General features: G+C 38.7%; 1 protein-coding gene across 4 annotated transcripts in view; it reads left to right on the top strand.

Annotated features, from left to right (window-relative positions):
• The window catches only part of LOC137156757 (DGAT1/2-independent enzyme synthesizing storage lipids-like), a 29,045-nt gene extending 12,350 nt beyond the window's left edge, over positions 1-16,695 (top strand). For all 4 annotated transcript variants that reach the window (XM_067553769.1, XM_067553771.1, XM_067553768.1 and 1 more), the window contains 4 exons: positions 4,660-4,853; positions 8,695-8,755; positions 11,749-11,888; positions 14,025-16,695. In XM_067553769.1, coding sequence (XP_067409870.1) covers positions 4,660-4,853; positions 8,695-8,755; positions 11,749-11,888; positions 14,025-14,129 — 500 coding nt within the window. In that variant the 3' untranslated portion in view covers positions 14,130-16,695. The remainder of the gene's footprint in view (positions 1-4,659; positions 4,854-8,694; positions 8,756-11,748; positions 11,889-14,024) is intronic.
• Positions 16,696-18,069: the final 1,374 nt, after the last annotated feature.

Raw genomic sequence — 18,069 nt, forward strand, 5'->3', positions numbered from 1 at the left:
TTGAAGTGGGGGACCAGCCTGTAAAGATATCATACCAATCATAGGCTGTTAATTCTCTCTCTGTTTTGCTATCCTAATCATGTCCTCGTTTGTGTGCATAATCTGAATGGTGCAGTTTCCAGCATGATTCATCGTTTGCTGTAATAGCTGGGAGACCTTATCTCCCTTAAACAAGTGATCTGTCAGATTCTGCCAATCCAGGCCAGTATCAATTGAAAAATGAGCAGGATCTGCACTCACTCCTACTTGTCTCTTTTCTGCTTTGGGGAGGTAATAGGTATGGTTTCCTGTATAAATTACACTGACATTGCATTTTCATTCATCTAGAAATGGGTGACTAACGTTTCCATTTTTCCAGTATACCTTCTTCCATGAAGTTACACAAGCACATATACCATTATACAGTACTTGAGTTACATTGTCCAGTTCATCCCATACACATGTTGCTAACGACATATCTTTGCTGCACGGTTCAGGGGCGACAGGCAGGGAAGAGTGCACACATTTTTGAGGGTCCCAGATAACACAGCCCTGGGTATCTAATAGCTTTACCTCCCTTCCTGCCCACCGGCTAAAAATATGGGGTAGCCAAAATGATCCCATGTGCAATGTTGGGAGTAGGCTAACTTTCCACAGCTCTGTCTCCGGTGTTTGCTGATGGGCCATTCCAACAATGATCTCTCCCATCAACAATTCCGGTCTGACCATGCTTGACACGAATTGTATCTAGTTTGATTTATAAGTATAAAACAGTGACCTTCTTCTTTGTTTCATCAAGTGTGACAACACTTTAACATTTTCAGATATTACCCAATACATTTCATGTTTCAAAGAAGCCAAGCTGAGAATCTGCATTTCAGTACATCCAATAACTAAAGCAGTTTTATTACGCATCTCCATTTCCCTTTTATACAATAACTAAGTCGTGGTATTTAACCATTGCCACATATTCCACTTCGCTTTGAGGTTTCCCAGTCCTATTTGTATTAAGTCCACATTGATATATATTTGTTTACAATGCTTATTGATTCTCTTCTGCTTAATGTAGTATACCACACAATGTTAGTAACAAGACAAACCGCATAAAACACAAAACACAATCTTTGTTGCAATAATAAATTCATGGTGGTGTTCTTCAGCTGCTTTGCTGATGCCCACTTATCCTGAAGTTCTGAAATACAAAAAGATCATTTTTCTACCCCCTTTTGGGGGTGGCAGATTATTGCTTAAAATACCTTTCTTTTACAAAATCTCTTTGCTGATTACAGGCAAAACAGAGGAATTATCTCCATATTTTCCTGCATCTGGCTGACTTTTCCACAGCCATAACTTTATTTTTTTAAAGATATTAAATTTTATGAAACAGTCCTAGTGTGGATATGGCCTCAGCTTTCATTTAAAAAAAAAAAAAAAAAAAAAGGAGGAGCTAGTTGCTTATTGTTATAGTTGGGTGGAACTTTAAAAGTGAATTGAGTGTAATCAATGAAGAGAGAGGTATATAAATCTGTAAAGAGCTTGGACTAATAGCTCTGAGAGGTGCCTCATTCATCTCTGTGAGAAGGTTAACTCAGATGCTCAGTGCTCATAATTTAAAACGCTCAGTGCTGATAATTTAAATGTTGTCATTGTTAATTATTTCATTCTCATGTAAGAAGGGGGAGAGGATCATAGATCTACATCGTTTCTTATAGGTGATGTCTCCTTTTGGTGGGGTTTGGGTGAATTCTACCACTTCCCCCCCTTTCTCTCTCTGCCTCCTCTTCCCCCCCCCCCCCTCCCCCCGGGCGCGAAAAGGAGCCAAGCTCAAGGTATCTAGTAGAGCCCATGGACATATTCAAGCCCGCTGAGGGGAGCTTAGCTCAAGGAGCCCAGAGAATACACACGATCATGTCTTGAACATGTGCATGATCTGTGAGTGGCATTTCATTTTGGCAACTCACATGGGTGAAGCTTATTCTGTAAACAGAGCATGAAAGAGTATCACTTCTTCATCTTCCCTGTCTGACCCCTAAATAAAAGTACTGAAAGGTTCTTGTCAATTTGAAAAATGAATAATTAAATTAAATTTAACTTTTATAATTGACAGTCATTATTAAACTAAAGCATAAGTTGTTCCATTGGTCTGTCACAATGGGTAGCTCCAGCCTTGTTCATTAAGATTGCCTGATGGTGCCTTGTGCCCTTTCAAAAAGTGGAGAGTGGCTGAACTTAAATTTCTGAAAACCAGGAAATACAAAGTTAAGGTACACTCACCTCCTCTCCTCTTCCCTTCCCCGCCACAACATGACCTTAACTATGCCCTCTGCCCCAACATGCCAATAACACACGTACTAGCACTTTGTCATTTACAGAGACCTCCTTGGGAACGGATTACATGAGAATTGTTTAACAAAGTCCAACAGGTCTTTTTTGCTAAGACAATACTTGAGTTAAGGTCTAGCATAGCAAACAGGAACTATATCTGCACTTAAACAATGAGTCTGCTTCACACAGACCATCATAGACTTGCTAAATTTAACCACCCTGAGGATTCCTTACATTGAGGATTCCTTCTGAGACATTGCCTTATCTCTCACTAAGCCTCCGAGACTGCTGTCACATAGATCACCGAGCAATCCACACAGCAAAAATACTGCTGTGCATGAAGAAAATTCCGTGCTGAAATGATGCATACTTGGACCCTTAAGGTATGCATGTACTACTTTTCATATCACATTGGCAGCTCTGCCAAACTGCTCCAGCTAATCCCTCTGCCATTTAATACAGCTACATCTAACACAGTGACTGCAACTGGAGTTCATACAGATAAATGCTGTAAATCAATTTGTGGAATGCAGCACAAAAAATGGTGTATTCCATTAGTCCTTCCTTGTTTCTACTTATCATAGATTGACAGATTTTAGGGTCAGATCATCTGGTTTGTCCTCTACTGCAACACAGGCAATAGAACTTCATCCAGTTACTCCTGTATTGAATCTAATAACTTGTGTTTGAATAAAGTGTCTTCCAGAAAGGCATCCAGTCTTGATTTGAAGACTTCAAGAGATGGAGAATACACCACTTCTTTTGGTAGCTTGTTAACTGTTGCATTCACATTACTAAATCTTTCCCACTGGCTATTTTCAGCTCCAGAAGGAGAAGAGTTATGGCTGCATTGCAAGGGTGGTGTGGCAGTGGTGTAATGTTTGACTTATCTAGTGTTGTGTTCCTTTCTAGATAGACCAGTGTGTGACTTAAGTAATTGAAATTCAAGGATGTAGCACATTGTAGTACGGAACAGGAGCTCCTTCTTTATTCAAGGATGATGCAAGACAGGAAAGAATTGTGTTACAAATAAACCAACAGGTGGTCCCTGGGCAGACTGGGGAGACGGAACTCTTTTTGCCTGCTCATCCCACCTCGATGCCACGAGTGAACAAAGGGGTTACTTTACAATTCTCTTATTCATAACATTATGTAAATGTATACATTTACAGCAACTCCCCCATAGACCCTTATTTGGTTACACTGACACCTATAAAATGAATATTAACAACTACATAATGAATACAATTATATCTGCCCTTGTTTGTTGTTTACAGACTTACCATATAGAGGGCAGGCACATCACCTTAAAATCTATTAATTTTACACTAACATTCTTTGAAATAATGGTATGCCGGGGGGAAGGAAGATAATGCTTTCTTCCCACCAAAGGTCTTGCACAGGAGGGGGAATAGTCATTTTGTTAGCCTCATCCCCTGGACAGATGGCCAGGAAGGGAGGAAAAGAAGAGAGATAACAGACTCCAACTAGAATTCATACCAATTAGCAGAAACAAGGTTTGCCTGTGCCATGACCCTATTCCCTGTAACTTAGTCCTGACCATTTGTCCAGCTTTTAACTCTTTACTCACCTACAGATTACATAATTTTGAGTATAATGTAATACAAGACTTAAAACATGCCCGATACCAAATTGAATCTAATGAACACACACAATTAGGTGCACAATATTTTTCTTGCATGGTAAAAATTTAGTCAGTATGTTTAGTTACTGTTACTGTAGAGCCCATTGCTGAGGGGTCTCTGGTTTTTTTTTCTTCATATCAACTTGTTCTTTGACCACTGAAGGAAAGAACTCTAAACAGTTCCCATCCATCACAGTGACGGATTTGGTCAGAATCAGGCCACATTTGGAAAGTGTGGACTGATGAGGCGGTCACGCTGCTGTTAATTAATCTCTTTATCATAGCTGAACCTGCTCAAAGCCATCACTGTGTTTCTGTTGCTTTGATTTCTTTGATTGAAGTTGTTACTACTGATTATTAGGTAGAACCTCATTTGATTAGGTGTGATATACATAGCCGTTAAAAACTATCCTTTAAAATTTAGAATTTGGCCAAGTTAAAAAAAAAAAAAAAAAAAAAAAAATCTAGTAGTGATTTTTTTTTGGAGGCAGTGGGAGGCCCTCTAAAGGAACCTGACTTTCAGAAAATTGGTATTCAACATCTTCAGAAAACCAGGCCCATAGAGGCATCTCAAATTGGGTACCCAAAATCCATAGTCAGTTTTGAAAATCTTGCCAATATATTTTGTTTGGAGACTGTGACATCAATAGCTATGTAACATGTCTTAAATGTTCTTTGTTAATAACTTGTATTTTAAATATATCTTTCAGGTTTTAAACTTTTACTTGATGTGTTTGGTGTTATGCATGGACCAAAGGAAGAATGTGTTAAAGCTCTGAAGAATGGCCACTTGGTGGCTATCTCACCTGGCGGAGTTCGAGAAGCACTCTTTAGTGATGAAACCTATGTTCTTCTATGGGGTAATCGTACAGGCTTTGCTCAAGTGGCCATTGATGCAAAAGTGGTGAGTGTGTGTGGAGGATCACAGAACAGAAGCAAAGATGGCTAGATTTTTAGGTCTCTCCCTTGTATTAAAGTTATTTTTCTCAGCACAGTAAAGCAAATGTTTATTGGTACAGATATATCATAAATATTCTCTCCCTAACTTTTGTAACTAAATTGTATGATTCTCTCTCTTCTCCTTGCTTGGCTTTTGATCAGAGGGTTTCAAAGCACAATTCCCAGAATGATATTAGAGTCTGTGCAGGAGAAACAACATATAAGGGGTGACAGAGACCAAATCAAACTCAGGAAGTGTGCCTTTCTTCCCAGATTTTGTCTTTGCGATGGCCGTACAGGGAGAGAAGAGCTTATTAAAAAGTGTAAAATGTATTTGATATAATCACTCATTTTTCTATGCTATTATATATACTTGAAACAGTTTCCTGTACAAACATATACATTATTAATCAACACAAATATTATGCAAAGTATAAGAATGATTACAGCAATAGTTGACCCAAGAACTAAAATTTAGAAATGGAAAGATATTTGCAGCCCTTCAATATAGACCTTCATTGGGTCAGCAATATATATGTTTATAGGGTGTGTGTGTGTAATAGGTATATACAATTATTTGAATGGGACCAACCGCATACTAGAGACATAGGTGTATCTGAATCATAACTGTTTTAGTAATTCCTACATGGCAGAGCTCTTTTCGTCCTACACTTGACCAAAATTTTGGTGTGGACAAACAGACTGGACAAGGCACGGAAGAGTTAATGGTCTTTCCAGGAATCAGTCACTGAAGCTTCTCCAGATGAACCATTAGTCTGAGCTGGTATTTCTGTGTTTCTCTCTGTCAACGTGGAAAGCAGAAAGGCTTGTTCTGTCAGTGGACTGAATGTCCTCCAGATGAGGAAGAATCCTAAATAATCCAATAGAATTTCCCTGGCAGAACAGAGAAGGATCCCTTTCATGAAATAGAATTGCTGAGTGAAGTTCTGCTGTTGTCCCTTGTGTTCTTCACTTCTAAATCAAGCCAGAGATGGTCTGGTTCCTTAGCTGATAAGATTGTACAATAGCCATTCCTCTCTTCCTTGGACAGCATGGATCCAGTAATGGTTATATTTGGAGATTTAAGTCTTGCCTGTGTGTGGAAAATGGTGTGGAATAAGCTAGGGTGTAAATTTACAGTACGCTAGCTACTCTTTACTAATTCCCCTTTAAGTGTACTAAGCTAAACCACACAGACACTTTTACTGCACAGTAAGAATGTCCATATGGGCAATTAGTGCAAAATAGGTTGTGAGCTTTAAATTCACACCCTTGCTTACTCTGCACTAACATCCTGTGTAGGCAAGCCCTAAGAGAACAAGGAAAGGGATTAGCAAATTGCATATGGTAGGGAGAGTTGCATAAACTGAATACTTCCTCCCCACTCCAGCTCAGCAGCTCTTTTACCTGCTGCTCTTTTAAATCACTTAGATCAGCCTGCTTTTGAAGACCATTATTCTAATTTTTTAAAAATAAGAAACTATTTTAAGGTTATGCATTTAAATATTCAAGTAACAATATATATAAAAAAAATAGGTTGAATGTATGACCTTAATTCTACCTTCTTGTGTTTATATTATGATAGTCTATAATATAATTTGATCACCTGTATCAAATCTAATATTTTTAGATACGTGTCTAGTATCTTTTATTTATCCATTATAATGATCCAGTTATATCAACTTCTTAGAAGTTCTCTTTGCTTTAAAGTATTATTTCACTAATTTGGTCATCATATGTTCTCAAATTGTGGTCACTAGTGGTTTGCAGAGAGATGGCTGGTCACACATATCCTAGGTAATCTAGTCTCCACAGCTGACTATATTGAAAAACAGGTTAAAATATTTCCTTATTGTTACTCTTCCATATAAGCAACTGCTGCAGTGCCGTGCTATCATAAATGAAAGGTGGTCTGTGTAGCAGTGGGAGGGCGTGGAACCATGAGATACACTATTAGAATGTGATCCATACTATAGCAAAGTTTGAGGACCTGTGTTCTACATGTATATAGGCTATTTTCTTCATTTGTAGTTACAACACTAAATTGTAGTTCATGATTTTAATGCCTCAATCTGTTTCTCAAAGAAATACTTAATACAACTAAACATGTATTTTTTTAAATTTATTTTTGTCATATATTAAAATTCAGCTAACTTATATTTTCCACAAGTTCATGTCACAAACTTTTAATATCACTGTAGTGTAGTATTGGTGTATCTTTTCTTAAAATGCTAAAAAGCTCTTGGTGATATATAATCCTAGCATTGGTTTAATCAGTAAATTGCAGAGTCCAGTAACCAAAATCTCAGTGCCCCAGTGGCTCAAGATCATTACTGTGACTTGCTGTAAATGACTTCCATGGATTCCATCTTGTATACACTACTAAACTTTTCTACAAGATGTTACTGCTTATCTAAATCCTTAGGAAATATGAGATGACGATATTTTGTCTTACATGAACATATTTCTCACGTAACTAAAAGCCAGTTGTAGTGATGAGAGGGATGATAGTCATACGTGGCTACAAATGCTAGCTAACTCTGTGTGCATGTGCGTCTGGACGCATGCACACACACGTTAACATTTTCTATTCTGGTCACTGAAAGAACACATTACCAAAACATGGTAATAACTGAAGTCTTTCATTTAAAGGAAGCTGTGTGGATAGAAAGTATTAACCTCAGTAGGACTGTTACCTTCTTGGGGTTTCCTTTTTTCAATGCTGCATGTGTCTGAATTTTCCTATATATTTTGTGATATAAACCACTTCAGTATGTGCTTAAAAATTCTCTCTTAAGACATAAAGTCTAACATTATTTATATAAATATCCAGAATCATTTTAATATTTAGCAATATTTGTTACCATCCGCTTATGTATATGGTTCTCTTTTTATTCTCTGTTTTTTTCTGATGTGACAGTAATTGCTCCGTTTTATACAGAAGTTTCATTTTGTTGTATTTGCATTGGTTAACTGCAGGATTTTGCAGCCATCTATTTATTACATCTAGACAAATGTGTCATTTGTCATCTTTTTAAAAGAAAGGGGGAGGCAAAAATAAAGATTTCAAGTCACTGAGAAAGAATCCACTAAAATTGATACTTTGATGTAGGGGAGGGAACGTGTAAATATTTGAATTGTTTGAGTATTTATGAAGTTAAACATATGATAAACTAAATTGTAATTTGAGATTCAGTAACCCATAACAGTACCTCCAAAAGCTTTTGTAAATTTGATAGCCTTTAGTCGTTTTCTACAGCATCATTAACAATGTATGGATAGCAAAAAAGTTAAATGTTAACATAACTCCCCATAGTTTGCCCCAGCAAATGATTCTTTATATTACTACTAGACATGATGTTCTGTTCAATTTCATATAGGTTGGAGACAATAACGTTGACTATACCTGTATTAATCAAGCACACTAAAGTCCCACTCCTGCAAACACTTGCACACGTGTAACTGCTTATTTAAATCCAGAGGGCTACTCAGCTGAGTAAAATCATACATGTGCAGGATCACATTTTAAGTGCTGCTAGGGTTCTAAAGCAATGCACGCCTTTATAAAGATTGACCAACTGAAATATACTAACTGTACTAACTCTTTATTAGCAAGTGGTATCTTCCAATTTGGACCTTTCAATGCTATGGTAAAATGGCTTGTAGAACTCTGTTGCTCCTTGAAAAATCAACTGTCTGCCAAATTTGTTTCTCAGATAAGTTACACATTTGTTTTAAAATAAGTGCTATGTAAAACAGACTTCCACATATTTTCATTAAATTCTTACCTTTCTTTTTTCTCATAGCCCATCATTCCTATGTTCACACAAAATGTTCGGGAAGGAATTAGGACATTAGGAGGAATAAGTAAGATATTTTTTCTATTATTTTTAATTTTCTGTATGTGTTCAATCTCCTTACCTCAGTATAAATGCTCTCTTTTTAAATCTGTTTACATTTGTTATACAATCTTGTTTCTGGAGATGCCACTATTCTTTAGTCGTATAAACTGAGGTGGAAGAGTATTGTCAGATCTTAATATTGGCATTAGCATTGTATCAGATAATAATCTAAATTATTCTGTGCATAGTGACAGGTCTTGGTAACATAGCAGTTTCTACATGCTACTGAATGTGCATATAGAAGAACAAGTTTTTTAAATAATACATTTCTCCTACATTAATATGTCTGCTGTGCCTACTGCAGGTTTTCTGTTCTCTGCTGGGAGGTAGACCAGCTATAACGGTTGGCATCAGACTTGTTCCTTTAAAGCATTTGCAAAAAATGCTTTTTAACATTGTCTACATTTATTTAAAGGTGGAGGAGGGGAATCTAAACAGCTCAACTTAATTTTAATCTAATCTGGCAGCAAATTGGTGTGGAAATACATATGCTCTCTGCCTCTCTTTCCATTTACCTTTCCCCCTTCAGTTGTTCCAAAACACACAGGAATAGACACAAGAAGTCTAAACAGACTGCACCTAGGACAGGTAGATCAGTGGTTCTCTACTTTAAGTACAATTACCCCTGTGAGTATGCAGAGATCTTCCTGTCAGACATCAACTCATCTAGATATTTGCCTAGTTTTACAACAGGCTACATAGAAAGCACTAGCGAAGTCAGTACAAACTAAAATTTCATGCAGACAGTGACTTGTTTATACTGCTGTATATACTATACACTGAAACGTAAGTGCAATATTTATATTCAGTTGATTTATTTTTTAATTATATGGTAAAAATGAGACAGTAAGCAATTTTTCAGTAATAAGGGGCTGTGACACTTTTTATGTCTGATTTTGTAAGCAAGTAGTTTTTAAGTGAGGTGGAACTCGGGGTATGCAAGATATATCAGACTCCTGAATGGGGTACAGTAGTTTGGAAAGGTTGAGCCATTCAGCTAGATGACCAGGTCTCTGCTGAGACACTAGTGTGGGTTGTATTAGACACACCTCTCCTCCAGGTCCTCCCACCTGCCTGGAGGCAAAATGACTACTACAACAGCTACATCTGTCCGTGTAGCACATTCTGTCTCAACCAGAGCAGCTCCTTCTCCTGTTTCGCAGTACTATAGGCAAAAAGCAATCTTGCCTTCTGATATCGTTCCTGAACATGACTGGAAGCAGAATCCCGGGCACTGAGAGCCCAGGCATCAAATAGAGAAGTGCAAGGTAGCCATATGTTCTCCATGCATTACAAAATAGACATACAACCATTAACTGATGCATTATTCATAGATTCCAAGGCCAGAAGGGACCATTATGATCATCTAGTCTAATTAGAGGACACATGGTAAAGGCGGGATTTAAAGCCACACCCCCAAAGAGACTGGAGCCTCTGTCCAGTGCCTTAGACCACTCAGCCAGGGTACCAGCATAGGAGAGAAATCAGCTTAGAAAGCATTGCTGGGAATGAAACCTAGGAGCTCCTTTTCACTAGAAAGGTGCTATCTTAGCCCTGGTGCTACCCTTTGTAATCCTAAAAGTACAGGATCAAACCTGACTTTTGCCAAAAGCTCCAACCCTGGAAGTGCGACAATCTGTAGTGTCTTGGGAGTTAACCCCAGTTCTTCCCAGCATAGAACCGTATTAATCTAATATCTTTCCTGCTATTTGCAGCAGGATTAGTAGATATGTTAGAGAAATTTAGTTAACTTATTTGTGTATTTTCTCTTTTTATATCTACCAGTCAGTTTTTTTTATTACATTTTATTACATTTGGATTTTCTTAGTTTTTATGCTCTATACACAAAACTTAATAACCCAGTCACTGATTATTTTCTTATTCCTTAGCACTCTGTTAGACCAAGTTCTAGTCTAAGGTCACAAGTCTAGTACTGTCAGAGCTTTTGAGAGGATTCCACTGTGGTGATCTTGGGATAGGTGCTTTTTAAAAAATAAACAAACACATGATGGAGGCCACTTTCTGCTGACTGACACCTCTGATTTTTCTTCCTAAAAATAAAAATAAAATATGGCATCTACACTCTAATGCAGGATGGCTCTTGGATCTTCCACATGGTGGGGACAAGAGTAGTAGTTTTTTGTGTGTGCAGCTCCCCTCTCCACCTAGGCCTCTTCAAGCTAAAGGATTCTTTTCTCTTCTCCCCAGAGCCCAAATCCCTGAAATTCAGGTAGCTAGTTTTACTCTATAGTCTAGTCTATTCTTCTATCGGTTCTTATTACCCTAATATCTGAGCATCTTTCAGTAACGTGTTAAGCAATATGACTAACATCTGTCATGTGTGGTTCATTCTTTCCTCATATTTTTCCCAGGGGGTGGGAAAGAGTGTGCACGCATGTGCGCACATGCTTAGTTTAGCATTTTAATTTGGTAGGGGTTTGTTTTGGAGATTTTAAAAATAGATATTTGTGCCTCTTCCCCCTTCCCCCAACTAGTATGGGTTGAGGAGGGTTTCCTAGAGGTCCCTGTTTCCTTTTCTCTTGTTAGATATTTCAGGAGAGGGGTTGCTGTCCTGTCTGTGCCCTTTCTTCTCTCCAGTCATCCACCTTCCACAAGATTTTGAGGCGGCTGTCTACTTATCTGAACTCCCATCTATCTTGAGCAGCTCTCCTTGCCCTTACAGTGGCACCCATTGGATTACTTTCTGCTGCACATCTTCTGGTGTTGTCAGGAGAGAACCCTAAAAAGGTCCCTTCCAGGTATAATAGCAGAGGTTGAAGGTTATTCTTGCTTTGGCAGTGACACTTCCATTTTTACAAAGTGAAGGTCAAGGGTAGAATACACTTCAGATACTTTTGTTCATTTGAGAACCTGAGAGCAGGGGCCTGGGTTACTTTAAAAGTTAATATATTTACTGTCTCCCAAAATGTAAAATAATTTTTTTAAACTAAAAAACAGGGGTACTTAGGTTGGTGTATGAACGTCTTCGATTGCCTCTCGTTCCTATATATGGAGGTTTTCCAGTCAAATTTCGTACTTATATTGGAGATCCTATTCCATATGATCCAAATATAAATGCTGCAGAACTGTCTGAAAAGGTAAGGTTTGGGGTTTTTTTTCCTTTTAGCAATATTGAAACAATCAGTATTTAAAATACTAATAGCTGAATGTCCCTGCTGTCATAAAGTCATGAGTGTGTTTAAGAAAATAAAAAAAAGGATAAGAACTCCGAAATTGTATTGGTAAGAGATTGTGAATGGCAGTGATGATTGAACCTGGTGAACTCTGGTAATTGGGCCAATAGACCCACCATCTATGCAGTCCCTCTCAGATAGCCTATTAAATTATTGTATGCAAATTAGCTGTAGAGTAAGGGTGGTGATATCACAGTGGCCTAGGCTTCTTGGCTGTCACATGGGTGTAATTTGTAAAGTCAGAATGGCTGAGAACTTAAAAACTGGACAGTAACAGACCACAAATCCCAGTGATGATTTAACCTGGTGATATTCTAAATGAAAAGCACTATCCACCAGGCTTCTAGCTGTTTCCATCCCTTCACACTCACTCAGCAGAAACTCTAGGCTTCTGAGTGTCATACAGATGGAGTGGCAATCCTGGAAGCTTATTATATAGACACTAGAAGTATTTGTTTTCAAGTTAGTGATTTTTATCTTGGAGTATGCTAGTGAAGTGTTACATAGCGCAATGAGGCCCACTAACACACATCTATACTTGTTATATCCTTGTTTTATGTTGTCAGAATTCATGATAGATTTCTACATTGTTTGTTTGATTCTTGTACCTATGCTGATAGCTATAATATACAAAATGGAGGTAAGGAAGTCTGGCACAGAAATAGGTTCTAGGCCCTTTTGAAATAGGATGTGGTGTTTATTTGGATCAGAATGACAGCTTTTCATAAGTTCCAGTGTGAATTCTAGCCCAATATAGTTATCTGTTCTGTTTGTCATGGAAGTCATGGACATTTGTCCCACAGGAGGTTCCCCTATTTCTTGGTTTATGTTAAAGAGAACTACTAAGAAACTCAACCCACTAGATCTGCTACTAAGAATTATGGAGATTACCAGCAAGAAAAAACAAAGCAAAGTGATCTTTCCACCTCATACCAGCTATACATTCTAGTTCTTGCTCTCTTTAAATGTCTCCCTGACAATTGCACAACATGCACAAGCTCTTCTAATTTAGTGTGTTCATAGACAGATGACTAGTTCAGTCATCTTTTTCTATTTTATAGTCTATTACTCTTTTATGTTCACATAATTATGACTAGCCTGTGCGAGTGCAGGGTACAGAAGGCCCAGAAATCTTTGGTGGACTAGCAGGTACGAATGGTGCAGTCAACAGCAATTATAGGTCAATAATCAGAAGTTATTTAAATATGTACTTATAAAATAAGCATTCTGAAAGGAGAGCTTTCACTATCTCATGAAAGTTTTGACTGTATCAGAATCAAATTGGTTGGTCTCATTAGCTGGTTTGCTCTCCTTGAATATATTTATTTAAAGATGACATAGCTAATAAATGTTTGACTGTATATGTGAACTCCATTTAACTAAAGCTCAGAAATTTCTCCATGGTTTGCCTAAAGCACTAGTCTGATAGAGCTGCAGAGCTGGTGGGCTTTGGAAAAGGAGGCTTGCTATGTATAATTTAAAGGAATTTTACATCAGGCTTTAAAGTCTTTTTGCTTAGTGCCTGCCTGTATTTCCTCCAATTCTAAAAGCAGACTTCAACACCTGTTGGACAATCTGCCATGATAACTTGACCAATTAATCAAAAGGGTTCAGGTATCCCCTGAGACTTTCAGTGTTATAGGGTACATTTTCCTATCATGATAGCAATGAGACGTCATTAGCTCAATTTCTTTGTATTTTTATGGAAACTTTACACGCTTAGACAATTAATCTTAGTTGAGCTGTCATGTATTTTTCACTATTGCTTTGCCATTTATACTTAGTGTATTTGCTTATCAAAGATAGGTAGATCAAGGATCATTGGCATCTATCTGTAAAGGAATAAATTGCAAGTGGTTGCCTTGAAAAAGGAAACTTACACACACTTCCCTTGGTTTTAATTTAAAAGTAGGTATTGCATCCTGGGTTTTGGATTCTTTTAGTAGGATTAAAAACTATTCTATGAATTGCTGTATTCCCACTACTGTAATATAAAAAGAACAGTTAATTTCCTTGCAATTTCTTTTTGTCTTTTTGCAGGCAAAGGCTGGAATCCAGTCTTTAATAGACAGACATCAGAAAATACCAGGAAATGTATTTAGGGCTTTAATGGAACGATTTGAAACACAGCAGAAAGAAGACTAGTATGTGTTGCGTAATAAACTATACGTTTACTTGTAATATTTTCAAAACTGTTTGTAACTTATAATATGATCCTCAAAATTGGTTATTAACTGCATTGTAATAATGATATTTCTTTTTTAATGTAGATATTTTCTGTATAGTTTAACAAGAGTTGTGAACGATGACTTTTTTTTCTAGTGACCACTATCAAACTTGGGCCCAAACCTGCAATCTTACTCAGGCAAAAATCTCACTAATTTGCCTTCAAGTGCAGTCATATACTGAAAAATAACTTTGTAAAAATAACATTGCAGGCTTCCATATTCATGGTTTCTCGGTTACTTGCATTTCCAGGTAAAAAGAATGTTTATCTAACTGCCATGCCAAATTCTGAGTACCATCACCAGTAATAGAGGTTCTGCCAGCCAAATACAGTCTTGAACTACACCTATGAAAATACATTTTCTTTAGATTACAACCTTTGCTACACCTGTACAAAACCTAAATGACATTCAAAGATGTTGGCATGGACAGGTGTAACTAATCACCTAGCGTTATGTGCAGAACCTGTAATGGTGGTGGTAAAGCTTCAGCTGGAAGATATCCAGCTTTATTTTTGGAGCCTAGAAAGAGTTGCGGAGCTGGAGCTTTATTAGACAGGGAGCAGGGGAAGAAAAACACAACAAACTGAGCACACTTCTTCACCAGTAGGACACTATAAATATGGAACCCCATCATGCTATTTTTATGAAGTCATTTTTCAGTGTAGAACCACATGGTTTTTTTTGTCCCTGACAAAAGACTGTAGCCCCATAAATCTGTGAATGGTCTACCGGATTTTTTTTAGCACAGTGAACTGAATGCCTAACCTTTCAGAAAGAAGGCATAAGTAATATTCAAAACTACAAGGGTCACAATACTTAATTGTATTACAAAATAGAATGCAACTTGTAATGCTCTGTTTTCACAGTTTCACCACATTCAATAGTATAAACAGCCTTTATAGTTTTTAAATTTGTATTTCACTAAACTGTTTTTGTAGAAAACTAGATACATTTTTTACACATCATAATTACTAAATTATGACTTGGCTGCAATCATGCCATCGTCACTCAAATAACACCTTCATTGAAATGAGGGGGGGAGGAGTTGCCTGAGTAAGGAGGTGCAGAATTGGGTTATTCTTGTTCATTGACAATAAACTGAACTTTTATCTGAACTGAATCACTGACTAATGATGAATTGTCCAAATAGCAAATACCTTAAATATTTTCTGTAGATAAGAACTCAGACTGTCAGTGTAAAATTAATGTCTGGGAGTATTCTTTAATTATAGATGGGGATAAATTACTTGAGGATAGGAGGAAGGTGGTGATGGTGGAGGTGATGGTGATTGTTTTAATTGTGCAAGCATCTCCTGCTAGGCCTTTTAAAAAAACTAACTCCCCTCCTCCACTCCCCCCCTCCCGCAAACACATACACACTTAAAGACAAAGAGCAACTCTGTTTTCATTTAATTCTGTTGCTGCATGATTCATTGCTGCAAATGCTTATAAGTGGATGCCTTACTTTACACATGACTTAGGGCTGGTTCACACTTACCTGAAAATTCGGCGGCAGTTGACGGGAGTTACGCAAACTACGCAGAGTAGTTTGCGTAACTCCCGTCGACTGCTTCTGCGTGCTGTTCACATTGCGCTGAGCTGACGGAAAAAGCTTTCCTGTCGGCTCAGCGCTACGCTAGTTGAGGAGGTGGACTTAAGTCGACTCCCTCATCGATTGAGCGGGTCTCACTGTGTAAACATAGCCTTAGTCATGTTGATTTAAATGGCACTTATGTGCATATGTTTGCAGGATCATGGATTTATATTCAGTGTGGAGCCATTGTATGGAGGAAAAAACTTCTGTACAATATAAGATTTGCAGAAACAATTCAGCTTGCTGTACAATGTAGTGTTCTGCTTGATTTAAAACATTTAGCTAAAATGTTTTAGCTTGAGGGGAAATCATGTAATGTGAAAACAAATGCCCTTTCCAAAGCCTTTATGTTGATTTGTGAGCTGCTTGAAAACTTAAGGGAACACTATCATAATCTAAGAATGAATTTAAAAATATTTTTCTGTTTAACGCATTAGACCATTAAAATTGAGAATTTTTACTAAAACTTACTTTTGTGTAAGTTATTTTATTTTTTGCATTTTTCTCAAGGTGGACAATGAAAACAGACTAGCTAATTTGTATTTACTTTTCAGGATTTCTTGCACTAGGACAGTGCAGCACTGATGGGGTTGCAAGCACTATAGGGGAACACTTAATACATTTTTGTCATGGGAATTAAATGATTATATTATTATTATATTGATCTTTTGCAGAACTTGCTTTTACTTCACTTGGGGTCAAATTTGACCTGACTTTGTCCCTTTAATTTAAGAAGTATTGAAACCTAAGTGTCAAATCAAATGCAGTATCAGTACTTTTTAGATATTAAATATACTTTTTGTTTGTATAGACTTTTCATATTTAATTATCTATTTATATGTACTGTATAAAAATACCTTAGACAAATAAAACTGAAATTTCAACTGGAGTAGACTCCTGAAATTACTTTATGCTAACTGTGTGTGGATTAAGTGTGAGCCTATTTGTTACTTGGCCCTTTGAAGCTACAGTGTGCCTGAGCAGCAGAGTAGAAAGTCTGTCCAGCTATGGGGGAGGAAAAAAGAAATAGAATATCAAAAATAATTACTAGGGTAAAGGAATAAAAAAAGATTGAAGGAATGTATGGGAACAATATTGGCAACTGTTCTACTTTGAGTAATTGCTCATATCCATTCCAATATAGGTGAGTGTGCGCCCTGTGCACTGGTTCCTGGAACTTTTTTGCCCTTAGCAAGTCCTGTAGGGCTAGCTTAGGCGCCCCCTGGAGTGCCGCGCTCATGCCGCGGTATATCAGGCGCCGCTGGCCCTGAGGGCCCCCAGTTCCTTCTTTTCGCCCATTGACGGTTGCTGGAATGTCTGCCCCTTGCTGAACAGCAAGTAGTAATCCCTGTTTCATCGTTGTTTGTTGTTAGAGATAGTGTTAAGTATGGTAGTTTAGTTGAATAGTTAATTACTGTTAGAGAACAATAGCTAGTTAGCCCTCAGGGGCCTAAGGTTGGGCCATGCCTGGCTCAACCGGTTTTAAGGCCTGCACCGCTTGCGGCAAGGCCTTCCCTGTGAGCGATCCTCACGACCGCAGCCTCCGTTGTCTCGGGGAGCAGCACAGAAAGGACAAATGTAAAATTTGCAAGGCCTTCAAGCTGCGGACCTAGAAGGAGAGAGACACCCTCTTGAAGGCCATCCTGATGGAGTCCACGCTCCAGCTGGCCTCCAAACCGACACGATCCCCTGCGGCACCGAGTGTCTCCTTGGTGCAGAGCGCACTGCTGGCACTGGAGTCATCTGGTCAGCAACCTTTCGGTGCCGAGGAAGAAGAAGCGGCAGGAGGCCGCCCACAAGGACCCCTCTGCGGTGCCGGTCGGGCTGGGGACTACTCAGGAGATGCCCCAGCCACGTGCCGTGGAGAGTACTCTGGCACCGGCATCTCCTCGCAGGGAGCCTCCCCGACTCCTGGGGTTGGGGGAGTGCCCCTGCAAGGGCCGTTGACACCGGAGGCATTCGCTGCGGCACGGGCCCTGATGAGCATGCCCATATCTCCTTCCCCCCCTTGGCCAAAGGCGCGGGGACCAGTGTCTTGGGGTAAACCCACGCTGGGTTGCCCCGGTGGGTAGTCGAGGCAGGAGTCCAGGTCCCCCCCCAGACGGTCGCGGAGGGTAGAGAGTGCGGGCTCCCCTTCCAGCTCCGACTCTGAGTCGTCGGGTTCTTCGACACCGTGGCATCGAGGGCGGTCTAGAGGCTCACACACGAGGCGACGTCGCTACAGTTATGCCTCCCGTGGGGATCGCACTTCAGGATCTCGCAC

The sequence above is a fragment of the Emydura macquarii genome, unplaced genomic scaffold (genome assembly GCF_026122565.2).
Source record: "Emydura macquarii macquarii isolate MOO-44397 ecotype Brisbane River unplaced genomic scaffold, CSIRO-AGI_Emac_v2 contig_1477, whole genome shotgun sequence".
In the NCBI taxonomy this organism is placed as follows: Eukaryota; Metazoa; Chordata; order Testudines; family Chelidae; genus Emydura; species Emydura macquarii.